Source organism: Sus scrofa, chromosome 10 (assembly GCF_054392235.1).
Source record: "Sus scrofa isolate SSC_HxYL_T2T_F1_AM1 chromosome 10, Sscrofa_HxYL_maternal_Yorkshire_Landrace_v2.0, whole genome shotgun sequence".
Taxonomy (NCBI): domain Eukaryota; kingdom Metazoa; phylum Chordata; class Mammalia; order Artiodactyla; family Suidae; genus Sus; species Sus scrofa.
Genome location: NC_139392.1, coordinates 55,865,747 through 55,889,450, shown reverse-complemented (window position 1 = coordinate 55,889,450; position 23,704 = coordinate 55,865,747). Strand labels below are relative to the sequence as shown.

Below are 23,704 nucleotides of genomic sequence, written 5' to 3'. Positions count from 1 at the left end.
CCTCTCCTTTTCAGGGAAAATGGTTTTTAAAGCAGAGAGGTAATTAGAACTTGTGAAAATAAATTTGAATTTCAAATAAATTACAATTTTAGTGAAGAAATTAAGAATAAAGAAATCCACTTGCCTATTTTGTTCTGGTGATTTTTCTTTTTCATTTTCTTCTTTTTTTTTTAGTTAGGAAGCATTCCAAAATTTAGTGTTTTGTTTTTGTTTTTTAATGCATCGTATTGGTTTTTGTCACAATCTATACATAATTCTGAATAACTCACCTGCAGTCAGTTCATCCTTTTCTAGATTTCTTATGGCCTCTGCACAGATCATCAAATATTTTGGAAGAAAGACTTTACATTTGTTTTGCTGTAATTCTTGTCTACATTCTCATCTTCAATGTATTTGGTGAGTACCTACTACATTCCAACCACTGCTCTTAATGCTGGGGATACAAATTTGGTCAAAACAGGCAAACCTCCTACCCTTAGGAAACATACTATTCTATACGAGACATAAAGATGTACTTATTTATTTATTTATTTATTATTTTTTCTTTTTAGGGCCGTACCTGTGGCATATGGAAGTTCCCAGGCTAGGGATCAAATTGGAGCTGCAGCTGCAGGCCTATGCCACAGTCACTTGAGTTGTATCTGCAGCATACACCACAGCTTGTGGCAATGCCAGATCCTTAACCCGCTGAGCAAGGCCAGAGATCGAACCCACATCCTAATGGCTACTAGTCAGGTTCTTAACCTGCTGAATCACAATGGGAACTTCTTTGTATTTTTCATTTTTAAAGTCAACTTTATTGAAATTTGATTTGCACGCAGTAAAATGCACACGTGTGTGTACTTCACTGAACTTTTACAAATGAATTTAGCCATATAACCACTACCATGATCAAGATTTGAACATTTCCATCCCTTCCAATCACTTAGCCATATTCCAATTAATCCTGCCTTCACACCTCCTCCCGCTCTGGCAGTCACTGCTCTGTTTTCTGTCATTACAGATTAAATTTGTCTTTTTAAAAATTACATATAAAATTATAGTCTAGTCTTTTGCTCATACTGATTTTTTTTTTTTCCCTCTTTAGGGCAGAACCTGCAGCACAAGGAAGTTCCCGGGCTAGGGGTCAAATTTGGAGCTGCAGCTACCATCCTATACCACAGCCACAGCAATGCAGGATCCGAGTGATGTCTGCAACATACACCACAGCTCATGGCAACACCGGTTCCTTAACCCACTGAGTGAGGCTAGCAATCGAACCCACATCCTCATAGAAACTAGTCAGGTTCTTAACCTCCTGAGCCACAACAGGAACTCCCATAATGATTTCCTTTGCTCAGAATTTTTTTGAGATTCATATTTTTGCATGTCAAGTACTCATCCCTGTTTGTCAATAACTACTATTCATTATATGAATAATTACACATCATCGTATGGATATGCCACAAGTTGTTTATCTGCTCATTAAGGTTGTTGCCAGTTTTTGGTCTTTAAAGCTACAAAAATTAATGTACAAGTTTTTGTGTGGACCAATGGCTTGGTCTTGTAAGTGCATGATTAATTTTATAGTAAAAGATGAACTGTTTATCAAAGAGGTTGTATCCTTTTGCATTCCCCATCAGCAACATCTGAGTTCCAGCTCCAGCAAATTGGAGCTCCAACTGTTCTGTGTCCTCAACATTGGGTATCATCTCTTAAACTTTAGCCATTTTATTGGCAACGTGGTGGTAAAGATGCATTTTGTTTCCTACCCGTAGTAGTCTACTTATTTAATTGCACTTTAAAAATGATCATTTTACTAATTTTAGGAAAGCTTTAAACCATGTAATGGGTCTAAAAGAAAATGACTTGATTCTGCTGATATTTTGTTTCCATTCTTCCTCATGAACTCCCCAGATTCTCTAGGAAACATAAATCAAGTGTCAGGCAAAACCAACTCGACGGAGCTTTCAGAGCTGAGCTCTTCATTCACAGCCCCAACATCAAGGGTCCACACCTACTTCCACTCCTTCCTCCTGATTCTCTTCACCTTTCTAAGAATTTCCCAGGGAGCTGCGCGGGACGAGGCGGGGCGGGCTCTGGGTCCCCAGGCTCCGCCCCTTACTGGGACCCACCCACTAACCAGGTCGCTGCCCAAGGCTGGAGGAGGAAGATAGCTTCCGGTCTTGCGATTGCCTCTAATCTCGCGAGAAGAGAAGATGGCCTCCAACGGCCGAATGACGGCAGTGGCTAGGAAGGGGGTGTGGCCGGGAGCGCGAAGTCCCCTGGCGTGAGGGAGAGGAGGCGGGGTCGCGCGCACTGGGCGTACGCATGCGCGCACGCGGATGGTCGGGCTGGGCTGAGAGGGGAGGGGGCGGCGGCGGCGGCGGCGGCGGCGGCAGTAGCCGAGGCGGCGTCTTTATTTCCGCGGTTCGGACTGTGTGGCGGCGCGAGTGGCCACGGGAGAAGTAGGTAGGAACCACCGTGCGGAGCCCTTGAGACTTCCTCCTACCCGTGTCCGACAGCCGCAGCCCCTCGCGCGTGTGGCAGACCCGGGGGACTCCAGGTCACCCTGCGGCCCCGGCCCTCCCGCCGCGCTTCAGGTAGGAGCTACGGGCTCCCCAGTGTCCGCCGAGGGCCCGGCCTTACACAGTGTTACCGGGCGACGACCTGGCACCGGGCATGCCCGTCCTCCCGCGCGACGGCAGCTCTGTCCTTGCTTCCGTGCCTTTGGGACCGGGCCGGGCTGACCCGGGTGAGCCGGGTCCCCGCTTCAGGTGCACCTCCGCCCTAAGCCCGATGGCTGGGACCCCGTGGTGCGCTCCCTTGTGCGGTGCCCCCCGGACAGGCCATGCTGGGGTCCTGCCGAGCGGAGAGAGGTTGATCCAGCAAGCTCCGGTAGGGGAGGGACCCCCTTGACTTGAGTGGTTGCCGCATGGGGTCTTGGGCTGCGAGAGGGGACCTTGAAGAGTGCCTTGGTTATTTGTGGCCAGCGTTGAAAGTTGGAAACAGTGGAGTTGGTTCTCTTTGGGCCAGTGCTGGGATGGTTTGTGATTTTTCTTATGAAATAGGCAAACTTGTTTATGAGCCCTCGTAGATGGTGGACCAGTAGTGTTAATTAACGTGAAATTTAATTGCATTAAGGTAATTTTTTACAGTACCGTCCACAAACTCAAAAGAGCTCTGCCCAGACAGTTTAGTAAGACTTTCATCCAGTACTTAAACAGACACACATGGTTTGCCAGTACCCTTGTCCTGAAAGCTACATCCTCTCTTTTACACCAGTATTAATTTTATAGGCATAATGGTTATGAAAGCTTCTGTAGAAGATGATGATTCAGGATGGGAGCTCAGTACACCAGAAAAGATGGAAAAAAGCAATACGAACTGGGTGGACATAACCCAAGATTTTGAAGAAGCTTGTCGAGGTGAGTTTGAAGTTTTGAAATAGAAGTTCAAAATTTGAGAAAGGGTGCAATGAAATGTGGATTGTGATTTCTAAACTGTAGCAGTAAATGAAAAAGAAAATCAACAGGTAAGTGCGGTTTATTGAGCTTGTTAACCACACTCATTCTCTATTTTCTGATTTTAACTTTTGTTTGAAGCCAGTTTATATATATCATGAAATACAGACATTGAGGCAGTTTCTTCTGTTAACATGTTCTAACTTTAATAAGTTTGAGAGTACATAGCAATAATTTCAAACTGCGGAAATAGGAATTCTGTTGCCCCAAAGACAATAGTGTTTGTGTATATTTGAGGTTTGAAAATGGTCACATCACATCATTTCCCAGCTTAAGATCTTCCGTTGGCTTCCTGCTGTATGTAGAATAAAATTTAAACTTCTTCCCTGTGGCCAATATGATCTGGTGCCTGCCAACAGCTCAGACTGTTTTTTGTACCACTGCTCCACTGGGCTCATTACGTTGGTCCCAAGATCCTTAATAAACACATCAGGGTCGGTTCCCCAGGTGTTCACATCACAGGCTTCTTCTTGACCACTTAAATGTTAGCTTCACAGTGAGATTTTCAGAAAACAACCAATCAAAGCAGATTCATGGGCTGCACCTGTGGCATGTGGCAGTGCCCAGGCTGGGGGTCGAATCAAGTGCTACAGCTGCTGGCCTACGCCAGATCTGAGCCACGTCTGCAACCTATAGCACAGCTCACTGAGTGGGGCCAGGGATCAGACTGACGTCCTCATGGATACTAGTCGGGTTCATAAGCTGCTGAGCCACAATGGGAACTCCCTCATTCTTTTTTATTCAACTCCACCTCAGTTGAATCACCCTGTTTTATTTTCTTCATAGCACTTATCCACTGTTGGAAACCATTTTCAACTATTGTTTATTGTCACCTTTACCCACTGAAATATGAGCTCTGTGAATGCAGAGATCCTGTCAATAATCCTGGTGCATAGCACATTGCCTGGCACATAGTCAAGTTCAAATGCTTGGGCATAAATGATTGGCGAAGTGAGCATGTTTGTTGTTTGAGGGGAAAGCGTCTCGGCAAGAATAAAGATAAGAGAAAGGAACAAATGATAGAGTGAGGGCTGGAACTTTAAGAGAGGATGGAATCAGGAACAAGGTAGAGAAATTAACCTGAGGGAAAAAAGTCGGAACATAGTGAGGGGGAACGGAGGTTAGGATGGTGATGATACAGGTATATTTCTAAGTGGGTGAGGAGGAAGGGTGGAGGGATTCATACCTTGATGGCTTCTGTTAGTGAACAAGAGGATTAGACTTTTTGTGATGTTGGAGTGTGTTTAGAATAGTGCTCTTAAGGAGAGGAATAAAGACTTAGAGCAGCTGCAGGTGGAAAGGGAGCCAGCTGAGTATACGCAGAGTGATAAATCATGTGCTCACCCTTCAACTGTTTTGAAATACATGTCCAGTTAAAGGATGCCTGAGTGAGATAGTGGAAAAAACATTAGACTGGGAGTTGGGTGACTGCCCACGTATGTCTGTCTGAAGGAGTGAGAAAGAAGTGAAAGTTAGTGTTCTTAAACTGTTAAGTGGAGCACACCTGTCATCTTGCACTGATTTTAAATGATCAGTATTAGAGGGCTGTCAGTATAAACCTGAATGGGAAAAGTTTTATGAAGTATTTATGGCTTGAGTTGGGCCTTACAGGAGTGGTCAAGTTTCTATTCAGTGAATGTGAGGAAATTACTCTAAACTGAGATGAACCATTAGAGCAAAAGTTCAATGAGACCTTATTTTGAGGAACAGTGAATAATTCTGCTTCTTCATGGAAGGGACCTTGAGTAGGAAATAGAGTTTAATACCTGCTTTAGTGTGGATTGAGAGTGGCATCTTTGGTTGCCAGTATCAAACCCATCCTATTAATTCTTCCATAATTAACTCTTGCACTGTCTCAAGTGGCTCAGACATGAGATGTAGTCCTAGAAACTAAAAATCGAGAATTTTCCACTTTACGGATGGTTTTAGGACTAAAGGCTCTTGATTTTGAGTCTATAGTATTAATAATTTGTTTTCCCTTTTTGAAATGATCAGATTCATAGTCTTCTTGTTTGTAGTTTAGATTTCTATTCTAATAACTTTCTGAAAATTAAAATACAGGTATCATTACATCTTTTTCTTCTCTGTCACAGTGATTTCTCATTAGTAACAGTGTGATGGCATTTGACTAGGCTTTGGTGATTTTAACCTGCACACACTGATGACAGTGTCTTTCATGCACATTTCTACTTGTTCTTTTGGTGGCGCTTCCAAATCCTCTGGGTCAAATTCTAACTCATCATTTATTTCTTTTTAATCAGATGGCACATATTCCCTCCACATTTCCTATAGCTGAAATTGAGACTTTTGTTTTTCTTTTTTCTTTCCCAAATTATTTTGAATATATAGTGCTGTCACTATTACTTTACCTGATAGATATCATTTATCTAAATTACACCTCTGAGCTTTGCTTCTCTGGGAAACCTTGCTGAATTCAAACCATCTTATTTTGTTACCTGTTAATCCTCTGCTCTTTATATTCCATTTGGTTGTCTATATTTAGGCAGTTTCTGAATCACAAACTCTGAACTAAGAAACTTCACTTAAACGTAAATCAAAAGATACACTGCTGCTGCTTCTTTTGCCTGCTAGATTCCCTTCTTCCTCATGTACTCTGAATAGCCAACAGCCTCTCCTAGGACGATGACACCATCAGATATCTGGAGCCCAGAGGTAATACAAGGTCAGCTGTCGTTACTTGCATTCTTTTTAAGCTGTAGTTTAGGAGGACATGGCCCATCCTCTCATCCTGTTTTCTTCTCTCTTTGATGGCTAAGTCCGTTCATCCTCAGTCTTGCCCAGTACTTTCAGAAAACTTCTCTTGCTTTATTTAAGATGCTTAAGTCTCTTATTTCCCTTCTTTTCTGTTCTGTCTTCTCTTACCCAGAACAATATATTAGTTTTTAAGACTAAATGAATATTCTAAAGCCCTTTATCTTCACACCAGAGAATATCTGGATCTTGGGCTTGAGAAGTTTGAGAACCACTTTATCACATTAAATGCTATCATTGTGGGGTTTTGCCTGGAACCAGCATAATTATAAACGCAAACTTGAGCACTGAAACTGTAGTTTAGTCTGGAATATGTTTCTGAAATCTTTTAAAAAGATTATCATTGAACTGATTACATATAATTTAATAATAATTATAGAAGAAATACAGATTCTAGATAAAACTTTAGTGGACTTTAACCCCACCCCCCTCAATTCATGAGCCCCGGTTTGAGAATCCCTCTAGGTGTTTATTGTTCGTTACCATTTTATTCTAAGAGGAAAAAGATGGACAGAAATTGTCCTGCTATAAAAAGTTTTTTGAGTGATTTTGGTTTTGGAAATGAAAATTATGTTTTTCCTGTTTCATATTATCAAGAGTATTTTTAGTGGTGGGGCATGAGTGGAGTTGGGAGGACTGATAATTGTGGATCACTTTTTCTCCACCAGGGGTGATTTTGCCCCTCAAGGGACATTTGCCAGTGTCTTGAGACATGTTTGGTTGTTGCAGTTGGGGGTCAGGGATTTGTTCCTGGTGCTTGGTAGGTACACATCAAGAATGCTGGTAGTCATTCCATGCGCGGGATAGCCACCACGAAAAATAATTTTTCTGCCCCAAATACTAGTACTGCTACTTAGATCACTACATTTAGATTACTTTCAAGAATGTTCAGCTATCATTTAAACTTTCTGACTTTGGATTCTTTACAGAAGGGCCATGTGAGTATTGGATATCATAACACCTCTAACAACTAGCATTAAAGCAAGCAGTAAGAAGGGAATGGGGCCTTCCTTGCTCTTTTCGAGGGCTCGTCTGCATTGTTAAATGCATCTTACCAGGTGTCCCGTTTAATTTTGTATTGTGTACGTTAGGAGCTTTGGTCAGTAGAAAAAGGTATCCTTAGAGTCCCCTGGTGGCACAGTGGGTTAAAGATTTGGCATTGTCACTGCTGTGGCTTGGGTTGCTGCAGGAAGGCGGGTTTGATCTCTGGCTTGGGAACTTCCACATGCCACAAGCAAAAAGAGGGGGGGGAAAAGAAAGGAAAACCTGAGCATCATTTTTTTTAAAAAAAAAAAGAAAAAGTGTCCTCGGAAGTCACCACTTTTCCCGTTAGCGGGTTATTTTAGTAATCACGATTCTAGATAGCATCCTTTTATTGCTATTTCTTGATTCCCCCCACTCCCATTTGGGCATTGTCTGTGGACTTCCCCCATATGGGAAGTTACAGCTACGTAATATTACTCATAGCTGAGCCAAAGAGTAAAACTGTTGTTGCTTTTCCCTTCTTTTACAGTTGTGTTCTACACAAAAAATTCTTAAAGACTATGTACTTACCATTAATTCTACCTTACACCCTTCATCAGTCTAAATCTTAAGATTTTAAGATACATCAGATACCCTGTTGTTTTTATCTTCGTAAGGAAATTTCTTCTCAAGTCTCTTACTTTGCTTCAGTCTGGACTTCTTGGAGATCTTCCTTCATCCTCAGCCTGGGGTTTCCTACTTTTCTCCTTTGCTTCAATTGGACATTTATTATTTTCCTGAGTAAAGTGCACAGGAGATGCATGTTTTGGAGTTTCCAGATGTCTGACAGTGTCTTTATTCTGTCCTCCCACTTTATTGGTAATACATCTGGGTAATAATTTTGAGGACATTGCTCAAATGTCTGATGACATTCTGATTACTGAGCTTTCACATGTAATTTTTTAGAATCTTCTCTTTGTTCCCCATGTCTAGAACTTTCACAGTGGTTTGCTTTGTTGATGACTCTGAATCCCTTTCACTTTAGTCTTTCAGTGCTGGGGGAGCTTTCTTGAATTACTCTATTTACTCCTTGTTTTTTCTGTATGCACATTTTGGAGTGTTTGCTTTCTGGATATTGAAACTTCTAGGCTGATCCTCTTTTTTTTTTCTTCTTTTTTTTTTTTTCATTTAAATGTGGAATCTGAAAAAAGAAAAAAAGAAAAAGATATAAATGAACTTATTTACAAAACAGAAAGATTCACAGACCTCGAAAACAACTGTACGGTCACCAGGAGTTCCCGTTGTGGCTCAGTAGCTAACGAATCTTTGACTGAAATCACTTCAGTATGGTGATCTGTGGGTCCATCCATTCTGCTGCAAACAGCATTATTTCATTCTTTTTATGGCTGAATAATATTCCATTGTATCCATTCCATTCTTTATCCATTCCTCTGTCAATAGACATTTCGCTTACTTCCATGTCTTGGCTGTTAAATAGTGCTCCAGTGAACATGTATCTTTTCAAATTACGGTTTTTCTCTGGGTATATGCCCAGGAGTTGGATTGCTGGATCATATGGTAGTTCTATTTTTGGTTTTTTTGAGGAACCTCCATGCTGTTTTCCCTAGTGGTCGTACCAACTTATATTCCTACTGATGGTGTAAGAGGGTTCCTTTTTCTCTGCACCCTTCCAGCATTTATTGTTTGTAAATTTTTTTTGTGATGGCCATTCTGACTGGTGTGAGATGATACCTCACTGTAGTTTTGATTTGCATTTCTCTAATAATTAGTGAAGTTGAGCATCTTTTCATGTGTTTTTTTGGCTTCTTTGGATAAATATCTATTTAGATCTTTTGCCCATTTTTTGATTGGGTTGTTTGGTTTTTGTTTTGTTTTTTTTTTTTTGTCTTTTTGCCATTTTCTTGGGCTGCTCCCATGGCATATGGAGGTTCCCAGGCTAGGGGTCGAATCGGAGCTGTAGCCACCGGCCTACACCAGAGCCACAGCAGCGGGGGATCCAAGGCTCGTCTGTGACCCACACCACAGCTCACGGCAACGCCGGATCCCCAACCCACTGAGCAAGGCCAGGGATCAAACCCGCAATTTCATGGTTCCTAGTCGGATTCCTCAACCATTGAGCCACGACAGGAACTCCTGTTTTGTTTTGTTTTTTTTTTATATTGAGCTATATGAGTTCTTTGTATATTTTGGAGATTAATCCTTTGTTGGTTGCTTCATTTGCAAATATTTTCTCCCATTCTGTGGGTTGTCTTTTCATTTTGTTAATGGTTTCCTTTGCTGTGCAAAAGCTTTTAGGCTTAATTAGGTCCTATTTGTTTATTTTTTGTATTTATTTTCCTTACTCTAGGAGGTGGATCTGAAAAGATAACTGCTGCAGTTTATGTCAAAGAGTGTCCTATGTTTTCCTGTAACAGTTTTATGGTATCTGGTCTTATATTTAGGTCTTTAATCCATTTTGAGTTATTTTTGTATATGGTGTTAGAGAGTGTTCTAATTTCATTCTTTTATATGTAGCTGTCCAGTTTTCCCAGCACCACGTATTGAAGAGAATGTCTTTCCTCCTCTGTATATTCTTGCCTCCTTTGTTGTAGATGAGTTGACTGTAGGTGCATTTATTTCTGGGCCTTCTGTGCTGTTCCATTGATTTATATTTCTGCTTTTTTGTGTCTGCCCGTACCATACTATTTTGATGACTAGCTTTGTAGTATAGTCTGAAGTCAGGCAGCCTGATTCCTCTAGCTCTGTTTTTCTTTTTCAGGATTCGGAAGATCTGAATTTTCAAGCAGGACTTCTCTGCTCTGAATGTCTGTCAGGCCATCTGACTTGGCCTTTGTGTTGGAGAACCTTTGCTGTCAGTTATTTAGCTCCTTCCTCTTGGAAAGATTGTAATCTGTAGAGAATATTTGTCTAATCTTCTGCTTGAGATTGAGGATTTGGCTGTGTGCCTATGCTTTACCAGTTAACTGGGGGAACAGGGCTGGAATTTTCATATATTCACTTACGGCCCTCTCTTTCCATTACTGAATCTTAGCCTTCAAATAACCTATCCCTGAAGATTGTTTTGTTTACTCTCTTCAAAGAAAGTCTTCAGTTTTATCCAGGATGAGGGAGGGGTAGTTGTCCTTCGCTGTACATTAGGCCCGGGCTCTGGGCTGTCTTATGGCTCAATCCAACATCTGTATCCACACTTTCGGTGGTTAGGCGGTAAATCACATTGGATTTGGCTTTCTCCACTGCTGGTTTTATTTTTCTTGAGTATGCTAAGAAACTACTTGTCTTTCTGTTTCCAAGTTTCCTTAATTTTGTAGTAGTATTTCTGCACCTGTTCTTTTCCTCTTCCTTTAGGTCCATAGCTTTCTTTTTAAAAAAGAAAAAATTTCCTTTAATAGTTTAAATAAGATATCAGGAGAGAATTAAAGGTTGTTGAAGAAGTTCCCTTGCAGTACAGCAGGTTAAGATCTGGTGTTGCTTCAGCTGAAGCTTAGGTAGCAACTGGGGCACAAGTTTGATCCCTGGCCTGGGAATTTCCACATGCCAAAGGTGTAGCCAAAAAAAAAAAAAAAAAAAGGTAGTTGTGTGTCTTCAATTGGCCACCTTTACACAGGGTTTGACTTAAACTTATCGATTTAAATATCACTCTACAGTGGTATTGCATTTCAGCTATATGGTAGCGTTAGTAGGGCTCTCATAGGGACCCCAGCAGAGAACTTAAGCATCATTTATGATGTTATATGTAAAATTCTATTCAAAGATCTGTAATACCAGTTTACAAATGATCTTCTTATAAGATGGCAAAATGTGCTTTTATTGTCAAATAGTTGCATGTTTTTCTCATCCTTTTGAATTACTTTTCTTCAGGAGAATCATCATAGGCTTCAGATGCTTAGCACTGCTGCACATCCAATTTCTAGCCAGAAGTTATGGTTCAGTGTTCATTTCCAAGGCAAAAGGAAGGATGTCCTCAGATGTCATGAAATTTTCTGTTCCACAAAATTAAGTTAAATTTTCTCACAACAGATCCATTTTTGCATTATGAGAGTAAGGATAGAATAAAAAAGCAATTTATTGTTAAAAAAAAATGGAAATCATCAACTTTTCCTGGTATCTAATTTTTTCCTTTGCTCTGAGTGGACTAAGCTGTATGTATGCTTTGTACCTACTTAAGGCTTTAACTTAAGAATTAAAGTAACTTTGTTTTTATCATTGTGTTAAGATAGTTCAGTGGTTTGGTGTAGTCTGTGATTCCTAGGATCTCCAATACCATTTTGTGAAGTATACAAGGTCAAAGCTATTTTCATGGTACTAATAAGACATTACTTTGTTTTTTTGACTTTTTTATTAGTAGTGACTTTGTTTTTTTGACTTTTTTATTAGTGTAGAGTGGAATTTTTCAGAGACTACATGATGTTTGATGACATCATTGCTGTGACTGCTAATTATAAATGTAAAACATCCTGCTCATTAAATTTTGGGGGAAATGCTGCCCAGTTGGATAAGACTCAAATTACTCATGTGTATAGTGCTCTACGAGCTCATGATTCTCTGTCCTTTTACTGATCATGCAATGAGTGTGCTTGTCCTCTGCTTAAAGATTTTAAAGTTTACTGCCTATAATTTACTAGTGAGTGATCTTATTACCGGAGTTCTCAGGAATTCTACAGAGTCATCTACTACAACCTTTCATTTTACAGATGAGGAAATCAGGGCCCAGAGTGATGGACTTGCTTCTACGTCTGTGGGGTGTTTTTATTTTTAAGTTCAATGAAGCTATTTGGTATCAATTTACCCTAAGTATATGATAAATTATTACAGCAGTTCTCAAATTTTTTGTCTCAGGACCCCATTATACTCTTACAAATATGCTCTTTTTCTTTTAAAAAGTATGTGTGTGTTATGTGTTTGTGTGTTATATGTATTTTGAAATTTATTGTATTAGAACTTAAAACAAATTTTTAAAATACTTATTCATTTGAAAATGATAACTCATTGCATGTTAACATTTTTAAAATTAATATTGTGCTTTCTAGGACAAAAAAGAACTTTGAACAATAGCATTGTTTTATACTTTTGAAAGTCTCTTTAATGTTAGCATATAATGGAGGGTACCTGAATTCTGTATCTGCTTCTGTATTCAGTCTGTTGCTGTGTATTGTTTTGGTAGCAGTATGTGAAGTAAATCTGGCCTCACCAAATACGTAGTTAAAAGATAGAGCCACCTTGGAATTCCTGTTGTGGCTCAGCAGTTAACTAATCTGACTACCATGAGGACGTAGGTTTGATCTCTGGCCTTGCTTAGTGGGTTAAGGATCCAGCGTTGCTGTGAGTTGTGGTGTAGGTTGCAGGTGCGGCTTGGATCTGGTGTTGCTGTGGCGTAGGCTGGTGGCTACAGCTTTGCTTCAACCCCTAGCCTGGGAATCTCCATATGCTGCATGTGCAGCTCTAAAAAGCAAAAAAAGAGAGAGAGAGGGGAACCTTTTCAGATGATTGTGGATATTCTTTGTTACTACAAACTTGACAGTTGGTAGTTTCTTGAAGATTATTTTGCAGTGTGGAATCTGAAAATATATCAGTGCACTTTTCATGCTTTGCTATAGTAAAATATATTGGTCTGTCTGGAACTTTGAATGGGTCTTTTTCCATGCCTAATTTTATAATATATTACCATTCACAAAATATTGCTTCAGTGAGTTAAGCCCATCTTCCAAATGTTCACATGTGTTATTTTACAGTATTAAAAAGTACATTTTTGGTGGGTTCCTGTTGTGGCTCAGCATAACAAACCCGACTAGTATCCTTGAGGATGAAGGTTCAATGCCTGGCCTCGCTCAGTGGTTTAAGAATCTGGCATTGCCGTGAGCTGTCATGCAGGTGGCAGATGCAGCTTGGATCTGGCATTGCTGTGGCTATGACATAGGTCGGCGGCTACAGCTCTGATACTTCCCTTAGCCTGGGAAGTTCCGTGTGCCACGGGTGGGGCCCTAAAAAGACAAAAATAAATAAATAAATAAATTTGTTAATATTACCACCAATATCATCAGGAAAGCCTTTTTTAAGTATTGGAAAACTCTCAGTGGCAGATACATGTTTTCCAAAATTCTGTTTGTTTTTTGTTTTTTTTTTTCCTTGAAAGCTCAAATTTTATCATGGGCAGTAAACATGTCAGCTATTAAAGCAATGAACTCATTTGTTTTCAAGAAAATGCCATATTCTCAAGTCTGAATAACTATAATGTGTCAGTTATTCTTTCAAGTAAAAATGGTGTTTAGTGATAATTGTGGAAGAGCTTTTCCTGGAGACATCCTCTTACTTTGGTATGCAATGGGAGTGTTTATGTATATACTTCCCATTTGTCAAATAGAATATTAAAAAATATGTACTCAAAGATTGAAATTTCTCTAGGCAAATCAAGGCCATCACTAGGATGAAGTAATTGAAGCACAAGGGTACACAGTGTAAGAAGATAATACCTGAAAGTGCCTCCTTAAAATTTGCATCCTACGTGCTTTACTTTTTAAATTTTTTGAAATTTTTTGTCTTTGTAGGGCCATACCCTTGGTGTATGGAGGTTCCCAGGCTTGGGGTCTAATCTGAGCTGTAGCTGCCAGCCTACACAACACCAGATCCAAGCCACATCTTTGACCTACACCACAGCTCATGGCAACGCCAGATCCTTAACCTGCTGAGCAAGGCCAGGGATCGAACCTCTATCCTCAATGGATGCTAGTCAGATTTGTTTCCGCTGAGCCACAATGGGAGCTCCTGTGTGCCTTACTTGCACTTTGGTCCTGGACCTGAGATTAATAATTTTTATTGCTCCATCAGGGAATTCTTAAGTGAAAGTACCTGAAAGTAAAGGATACAGTGTTTAGCTTGGGACCATTATCTGGATTTGTGCTGAAGCTCTTTACACCATTGCTTTTGCATCATCTCTGTAAATGTCAGCACAGTGAAAACAACAAAGACTGTTTTAGTATTATTACCAAAATAATTTTAACATCACAGACTCCTGGTTTCCCAAGCCATCTTTGATAACTGCTGTGTGTTTTATTCTGCTTTATTACAATATTTTGATAAATGTTTTTCATTAATTTATCTGTTTTGGTACATGAAATTTTTAAAAAGGAATGTTGTTTAACTTATGATTAGCTAGGGGGATTAGTAAAATTCTGAAAAATGCTTTTTACCTCCCACAGGATTCGACCATCAGTATTTTAAAATGATAGAATAGTGGTTCCCACCTTCCTTGCACACTGAAGTCACCTGGAGTGCTTTAAAAATCACTGTATAGATCCCACTCCCAGAATTTAATTGGTTTGGGGTGCTATTTGGACATTGCAATTTTCAAAAACACCCCAGTTGATACTGATATACAGCCAAGGTTGAGAACTACTGCTTTATAAAGGGTGAACACTCTTTTGATCAGCTGTTTACTCAAGTGCTATCTACATTATTTAAATGAAATGTAATTAAAAATGATTTCTGACACTGTCTCTGGGACAAAAAGAGATTAGATTATGATGTCGAGTGGTTTAAAAACAATTCGATAAGTCACATAGAGTCCTATGAAAAAGTTTATTGCTTTTAGGGGCACATATAAACACGGGTTTATTTTCTTTTGTTTTTTTGCTTTTTTTTAATTTTTATTTTTTATTTTTTGTCTTTTTGCTATTTCTTGGGCCACTCCCACAGCATATGGAGGTTCCCAGGCTAGGGGTCGAATCAGAGCTGTAGCCACCAGCCTACGCCAGAGCCACAGCAACACGGGATCCGAGCCACGTCTGTAACCTACACCACAGCTCACGGCAATGCCGGATCCTTAACCCACTGAGCAAGGCCAGGGACTGAACCCGCAACCTCATGGTTCCTAGTCGGATATGTTAACCACTGCGCCACAACGTCGGGAACTCCTACTTTTGTTTTTTTAAGTGAGACTGATAAGTCTGATTGTGTTATCATGGCCTAGGATGGGTCACTTTTTAATTCTATAGTTAGTATTTAAATATTCACTGTATGTAAGGCATTATACTAGTAATTGAGTAGAAACAATGGTCATTTCTTAGAAAATGAAGTTTAAAGGACTGCACCTGCATTTTTCAGGTGTTAATACTGTTTCATTTTTTTCTTAGAATTAAAAATAAAACATAAATATGGTATTCAAAAGATTTTTCTCTTTGTTTCTTTTAGAGTTAAAGTTGGGAGAACTGCTTCATGATAAGCTGTAAGTATTTGTGTCCTTTAAAATAATTTAGTGTAATATTTCCATCTATTTTGTCTCATGTGCAGTAGTATTCCTTGAAATCTGAATAACTTCACATTTCAGACCTGTAAGAATAACACTAGTTATATAGTTTTAACCTTGGTGAACTGTTTTGAGGCAGCTGACCTTAGTTTTGATAGAAGGTGGTTGTATCTAATGAAACTGTGACGTAATGATCCTTTTCTTGAGGGTAGATGTACAGGATATAGAATTTCTTAAAGAAAAGGTATTGCTTGTATGTCATATTTGATAGGATGGTTGATGACCAAGAGATAGGTGACTAAATGCCTGGATGAAAGAAGGTGGAGAATCCCTAGAAAGGTAAAGTGGAAGGAATTGCTGGATGATATTTATACTCCTGTAGAGAGCCTCTGTTCCCATACTGCTATGGCCAAACTCAATTTTCAAGGTTGAAAATATGAAATTTCAAATTATTAAGTGGACAAGATTAAACATTTGATCAGGGAAGTAGAACTTGAAATTTGGTTCTCAGACTTTAGTGACTTCAGAATCATCTAAAAGGATTTTTAAAAAACAGATTGCTGGGCCCTACCCCTAGAGTTAACCCTATTTAGTAGGTCTAGTGTTGAGATCATAGAAGTTGCATTTCTTTCTTTTTCTTTAGGGCCTGACCCGTGTGGCATATGGAATGGAGGGCCCCAGGCTAGAGGTCGAATCAGAGCTGTAGCCACTTGGCTGTGTCACAGCCACAGCAGTATGGGATCTTAGCCACATCTGCGACCACACACCACACCCCACAGCTCATGGCAACATCGGATCCTTAACCCACTGGGATAGGCCAGGGATGGAACCTGCATCCTCATGGATACTAGTCAAATTTGTTTCCACTGAGCCACAGTAGGAACTCTAGGAGTTGCATTTCTAACAAGTTCCCAGGTGGGGTTGATGCTGCCGATCTAGGGGCCACACTTTGAGAACCACTGTAGATCATCATTTTGATGCCACAGGCGATTATAAGAAGGATATAGTAAAATCAAGCCACAAACTAAATGATACCTAAAGAATGTGGCATGAGCAAGATTTGAGAGGGAACTGCTAGGGGGACATAGCTCTCTTCATTTCCCCAAGATTTTAGACACTGACCCCAGGGATCGTGAGCAGCCTACCCTGGCTGTCTCTTAAAGTTGTATTCTTCTAATGTGTATCTTCTTTAGCTATCATTTCTTTTCTCCTTAGCATATATAGTCTTCTAGCCTACTGTGTCATGTACTTACCTTTATTGTCTGTTTCCTTCCACTAGAATGTAAGCCCATGAGGCAGGCAGATTTGTTTTGCTCCTCACTCATGTATCTCAAGTGCCTAGAACAGGGCCTAGCACATAGTAGGCACTCAGTATTTGTCAAATGAATAAAATAGCCAAGATTGCTATTATAATTTCTGTAGTAATTTTACAAAATAGACACATACCTCATTGATCTAGGGTTTTAATTGTGCCATTGTTAACTTTAATTGTTTTAACAAATTCAAGCATTAGAGATGAAACAAAACTTCCTATGACTCCTTCACCCAGTCTCTGTTCTTTGCCCTGAGATAATCATTATTACACGTCATCAGATTGTTACATGTCCTAGACCTATTAAAAAATACACTTACATACGTGAATAAAATCTCTAAAACGAGTTAATTGTAAGTGAAAATATTCAGTCCAGTGTTGAACTAGTATGTTGAACTACTAGGGGACTTGAGCATTTGCAGAGGTCCTTGGAACCAATCACCTGTGGATAGCTAGCGTTGACTGTATATATTGTTCTGCAAATTTCTTTCCCATTCAGTGTGTCGTGGAGATCTTTCCATATTAGTGTGTAATAGCTCCACTTGTTCACTTTAACAGTTGCTTTTTATTTTATAAAATTACTGTATGGGGGAGTTCCCGTCGTGGCACGGTGGTTAATGAATCCGACTAGGAACCATGAGGTTGCGGGTTCGATCCCTGCCCTTGCTCAGTGGGTTGACAATCCGGTGTTGCCGTGAGCTGTGGTGTAGGTTGCAGACGCGGCTCGGATCCTGCGTTGCTGTGGCTCTGGTGTAGGCCGGTGGCTACAGCTCCGATTCGACCCCTAGCCTGGGAACCTCCATGTGCCGTGGGAGCGGCCCAAGAAATAGCAAAAAAAAAAAAAAAAAAAAAATTACTGTATGGAGTTCCTGTGTGGTTCAGCAAAAACGAATCTGACTAGCGTCCCTGAGGACGCAGGTTTGTTCCCTGGCCTCACTCAGTGGATTAAGGATCCTCCGTTGCCATGAGTTGTGTAGGTCGAAGACATGGCTTGGATCTGGTGTTGCTGTGGCTATGGTGTAGGCCGGTGGCTACAGCTCCGATTTGACCCCTAGTCTGGGAATCTCCATGTGCTGCAGGTTGGATCCTTAAAAAAAAAAAAAAAAGGCAAAAACAAAACAATAAAATAAAGTGTGTCCTAATTTGTTCTACAGCATCTCTATGGATGGACATTCATATTGCAACATTTTCTGGTAACATGGGAGAATTGAAGAAATTTAATTTATACAAGCCTCTTTGTACATATACATGTGCAAATAGTTTTTGGGATAGAAGCCTAGAAATTAAGTGACTGGATCTTAATGGATTCAGCCAAATTTTCCTGACAAAAGTCTTTATCAGTATGCTTTCACACTAGTCATGGTATGAGAGTATGCTAATTTTTTCTTCTTAATTTTCTTATGCCCCAAAAACGCTTCATCATTTTGTTTTGCATTACTTGATTACATTTGAATTTGGGTAGCTTTTAACTTTTTTTTTTTTTTTTTTTAATCTTTTTAGGGCTGCACCCTCAACATAAGGAAGTTCCCAGACCAGGGTCGAATCAGAGCTGTACCTGCCGGCCTACACCACAGCAGTGCAGGATCTGAGCCATGTCTGCAACCTACACCACAGCTCAGGGCAGCACAGGTTCTTAACCCATTGAGCAAGGCAAGGGATCGAACCCACTTTCTCATAGATACTAGTTGGTTTCGTTACTGCTGTGCCACAGTGGGAACTCCCAACATTTTTTCATTAATAATTTAATTTATATTTTTATCTTTTAGTTGTCCATTCATGTCCTCTGCCTATTTTTCTTTGGATTGTTTGCCTTTTACCTATTTTTATGAGTGACATATTCAGGATATTAACTTTTCCAAAATTGCCTATATTAAAAATACTACCTCAGATAATTGTCAGCATTTTGTTTGTTTGTTTGTTTGTTTTTGTCTCTTTGCTATTTCTTTGGGCTGCTCCCGCGGCATGTAGAGGTTCCCAGGCTAGGGGTTGAATTGGAGCTGTAGCCGCCAGCCTACGCCAGAGCCACAGCAACGCAGGATCCGAGCCGCGTCTGCAACCTACACCACAGCTCACGGCAACGCCGGATCGTTAACCCACTGAGCAAGGGCAGGGACCGAACCCGCAACCTCATGGTTCCTAGTCGGATTCGTTAACCACTGCGCCACAACGGGAACTCCCAATTGTCAGCATTTTAACTGACTGGTTTATTATCATTGTGTATACATTTTTCATATTTTACACAGTTGGAGTTAATCGACTTTTTTCTTTGTAGCTTTGTGAATTATTGAAGGGTTTTTGTTTGTTTGCTTGTTTTAGGTTTAGAACTTAAATCTGCCTAGGGTTTATTTTTTTTTAATTGTGTAAATCAAAGATTTTACTTTTTAAGGGTGGTTGGCCACTGTATCAATAGCATTTATTGACTAATCCACTTTTTCCACTGAGTTGAAATTCCACCTTTATCATACTTAATTCCTATAAAACATGGGTTTGGGTCATTTTCTCTTGATCTGTGTGTGCTAGGATGTTTTTAATTATAATAGCATTATAGTATCTTTGATATTTGGTGAATCCCTCTTATTTTATTGAAAAAATTATTTTCTATTTTTGCATATTTTCTCTTTTGGCTTGACAAGCTCTTTGAAAAATAACATTTGGGTTTTGATTTGCAGTGTTGCATCAGATTTATAAGAGAGTTGTCTTTTGCTCACATTGTCAGAATATCTTAAATTGAAGCATTAAGAAGTTTGAGGGATTTCAGGAAAAGTGTCTCCTTAAAGCTCTTTTTGATGTCTTAACTGCTGCTTGTCTGAGAGAAATTATTTAGTATAACAAGGTAGATGTCTTTATTTTCCCGGTAACCTAATGGCTTAGACTAAGCAAAATAGGAAGTTAGTAGCTCGAAGGCCAATCAAACTTTCTTTTAGGCTCTTCTTTTTTACTATCTCAATTAAAGTTACACTAACCAGTCAGTCCACACGACATAACCATCTGCTTTTGTGGCTAGTGAGCCATAAATACCAGACCATCAGGATTTCTAGATGTGTTTTTCCTTACATAATTGCCAAAACTTTGGGTATTATAGACTGTAATGTGCCAGATTTTTAGACTTCCACGATGTAAATAAATGGAAAAAAATATGAAAGTTACATTTGATAATGATTCTAAGCATAACTAGAAGTTAGAGAAAATTACTTAAAGATGGCAAAATATAATCCACTGTAAATCAGTTAATCTTTTTTTCGAAAATCTTCCGATATATAGGAGTTCCCGTTGTGATGCAGCAGAAAGACTAGGAATCATGAGGTTGCAGGTTCAATTCCTGGCCTTGCTCAGAGGGTTAAGGATCTGGCGTTGCTGTGAGCTGTGGTGTAGGTCGCAGGTGCTACTGGATCTGGTGTTGTGGTGGCTGTGTCGTATTAGGCTGGCAGCAACAGCTCTGATTAGACCCCTCGCCTGGGAACTTCCATATGCTGCAGGTGTGGACCTAAAAAGACAAAAATAAATAAATAAATAAATAAATAAATAAATAAACTTCTACTGTGTAAACTTTCTGAAGGAAAACAAAAAAATTTAATTGTTTTCATCCCCCATGGTGCATGTAAAACAATTCGAGTGACAAATAAATGGAAGAATTTTTGTGTTAAAGGAAGATTATCTAATTGAAATAGGAGTGATATCAAGTTGGGAAGACTAATTACATAGAATAGGGTAGTTATTTAAAATACTGTAATTGGAATTCCCTGGTGACTCAGCAAATTAAGGATTCAGTGTTGTCACAGCTGTGGCGCAGGTTCGATCCCTGGCCCTGGATCTTCCATATGCCTTGGGCACAGCCAAAAAGAAAAAAATAAAATACTGTAATAATTTTTGTACCATTGTGGGAATCTAGGTAGGCTTACAGATTCACAGACAATTTATAGAGTCAGTTTTTTTTTACTTACAGATTTGGTCTTTTTGAAGCCATGTCTGCCATTGAAATGATGGATCCCAAGATGGATGCGGGCATGATTGGAAACCAGGTTAATCGAAAAGTTCTCAATTTTGAGCAAGCTATCAAGGTAGTCACCATTGTGCATTTTGTGTTTTCTTTTATAGTTTGTTGTTTATGTGTTAAAACATTTGATTAATAGTGGAAATTAAACTTAGTATTATTAAATGCATCTCAGGTATTTAAATAAGAGTTATCTGTGTCTATTGAAATTTTAATTGTTTATTGTCTTCCTTAAAATCTTCCTCCAGATTTGTGTGTGTGGTTTTTTTTTTGTTTTTTTTTTTTTTACTAATTTTTGAAGGCATTTGAGTATGTATTTGGATACCAGGCTAATTGGCCTAGGGATTAAATTTTTTGTATTAATATATTAAGTAAAATGCTTGTAGTGAACTAGAAATTTACTCAGAATTGATTTCAAAGTGCATTCGTAGTTGCCTTAGGGTTTAATTTTGCATATTTTATGAAGAAAGATTTGATAAGTCAAGGAGTGTAGCTAGTCAGTTTCTAAGAGAAATTTCTTTTAAATGATTATTTTCTTTGTAAATAGTTTTGATTAATTAAAAATCTTCCTATGTATTAAGCTTAAAACTAATTTGGACTGTTGTTGCTCATTTGACTTTTTATTTCCTTATAAAGACCTTTATTCTGTCCCAAATTAGACTTTGATTTTTCATATTGAAAACCTGTTAAGATATATTATTTTTAAGAGTACAGAGTTAATTTGGCATCTTAGTTTTTATCAGATGATGAGATAGAGTTTTCTTAGGATTGATATTTTTACATATGTACTGTACATAGTAACCATACATACACTTTTTAGAAACTTATATGTCATATTTCACTTTCTTTTTAGGATGGCACCATTAAAATTAAAGACCTCACTTTGCCTGAATTGATAGGGATAATGGATACGTGTTTTTGCTGTTTGGTAAGAGTTAAAAATAATACCATTGATTAATTTAAAAACTGTGACTTACGAATTTAAACTTAGAAGGGCATATACCAGCACTGAATATGAAATATGTGTAATACACGGCCTAGTAAAATGTACATAAGATTAGCAAACCAAGTTATGCTATAGGAAATAGCATTTTATCTTTATATTGGGGTGATTTTAGGTTCTCATTTTCTGAGTGAGAGGACATTGTCTTTCCAAAGAAGACAATGATATATAGCCATTACCCATAGTACCCTTTTTATTCTCAAGTTACCCAGGGCAGCAAATCTGCAATTAGAAGTTTCCATAAATAAGCATGAAATTGAACCAAAGAGAACTTTGAATTGGCTCTGGAGAAGTTTTTTCCCTAATCTAGGGTAAGTTGTAGTACACTGGCCATTTCCTACTTTGAAAAAAAATTTTTAATGATTTTTATATGTATGCTGGATAGGATGTCTCCCCTACACAATGTTGTTTAACTGTGGGAAAATTCTCGTTTGTACTGCCCCCCCCTTTTATCTTTTTAGGGCCACATCCATGGCATATGGAGATTCCCAGGCTAGGGGTCTAATCAGAGCTATAGCCGTTGGCCTACACCATAGCCACAGCAACACCAGATCCAAGCTATGTCTGTGACCTACACCACAGCTCACGGCAAGGCCAGATCCTTAACCCACTGAGCAAGGCCAGGGATTGAACCTGTGTCCTCATGGATACTAGTCAGATTCGTTTCCACTGAGCCACAATGGAACTCCCCTCCCTTTCCTTTAACTTTCTGACTGTCCCTTTCTTTTTTAAACTTGGTGTTAAATTGTCCTTAGGAATAATGTAAAATTTCTTTATTTGTTCATCCGGTAAATATTCAGTGGTTGCCAGTGTCTATGGAGTACTTCTGTTACGTTTTTGATGTGTGTATTTGTCACTTAGGTCTTACATCAGCTCTGTGAGATATCTGGTATCACTCTTAAATGTGTGCCTAGGATTCCATTGCTAGGAAGCGGCACAACCAGAATTCTGATCTTTCTTTACCCAAAGCTGTCTCTTTCCCTCAGAGAAAATGTTTTATTACTCTTTAGCAGTTTATATTCCTCATGGAATAGGGTAAAAGACAAGAAGGAAAATTTTTGTCAAAAGTTGAGGCTCTTGGAGTATGGACTTTAGTAGGCAGATGGTTTTAGTCTGGAAAGTCTTCTGCACGCTAGTAATACAAAATACACATCTTAATTAGAGCAGTTTTCATGTGCAGTTCTCATTTTGTAATGTAGTAGCATTTGTCTTGCTCTTGTGAAATTCTTGGACTTAATGTAAACCGTAACTTGACAAACGGGCAAATTATTTATGTTCTTTAATGCTGTTTCTCTATATGTAAGAGGAGAAAAATACCACCTTCCTCAGAGTATTGGAAAAAAATGATATAAGATACATGAAAATACCTACCATAGTACTTGAATATAATAATTACTCAGTTTTGGCTGCTATTCTAGCTTCTAGCACATAGTACTTGGCCCATAGTAGTCACTCAATAAAATAGTGTTGCATGATTATTTTTGTGTTTTAGAAAGATCCCTCTAGGGATATTGAAGTAGAAGTATGAGGCAGGAAAACAATTGCATAGTTTTTTGCAGTAATCCAAGTGATAGGATGCTTTTGACTGGATTTGTAGTAGTCAGGATGAAGAAAAAAGAGTTGAATGGCTAGGAACCTGGTTAATTCTGAAAGAATGCTTGCCATGTCCATACTTTCAGGTAATCAGATTTTTAATTCTTAAAATTTCAGTCGATAAAAGTGAATCATCAATGTCTTTTCTGACCTTTTTAACCTTTTTATTTTTTTGCTTTTTAGGGCTGAACCCACAGTATATGAAAGTTCCGAGGCTAGGGGTTGAATCCGAGCTGCAGCTGCCAGCCTGCACCACAGCCACAGCAATGCCTGATCCTTAACCCACCAAATGAGGCCAGGGATGGAA

At 39.0% G+C, this 23,704-nt stretch overlaps 1 protein-coding gene across 10 annotated transcripts in view; it reads left to right on the top strand.

The window, feature by feature from the left end:
* Window positions 1–2,322: 2,322 nt before the first annotated feature.
* Window positions 2,323–23,704, top strand: part of NAA35 (N-alpha-acetyltransferase 35, NatC auxiliary subunit) — a 101,145-nt gene continuing 79,763 nt past the window's right edge. For 4 of the 10 annotated variants that reach the window (XR_014817737.1, XR_014817738.1, XM_021064637.2 and 1 more), the window contains exons 1-5: window positions 2,323–2,451; window positions 3,279–3,407; window positions 15,444–15,477; window positions 20,754–20,868; window positions 21,655–21,729. Coding sequence is in view for 4 of the 10 variants with exons in the window: in XM_021064637.2 (XP_020920296.1) it covers window positions 3,284–3,407; window positions 15,444–15,477; window positions 20,754–20,868; window positions 21,655–21,729 (348 nt within the window). In the remaining 6 variants the exon portion in view is untranslated. Of the gene's footprint in view, window positions 2,583–3,264; window positions 3,408–15,443; window positions 15,478–20,753; window positions 20,869–21,654; window positions 21,730–23,704 lie in introns of all 10 variants that reach the window. The other 6 variants (XM_021064640.2, XM_084979779.1, XM_021064639.2 and 3 more) reach the window with 4 other exon arrangements.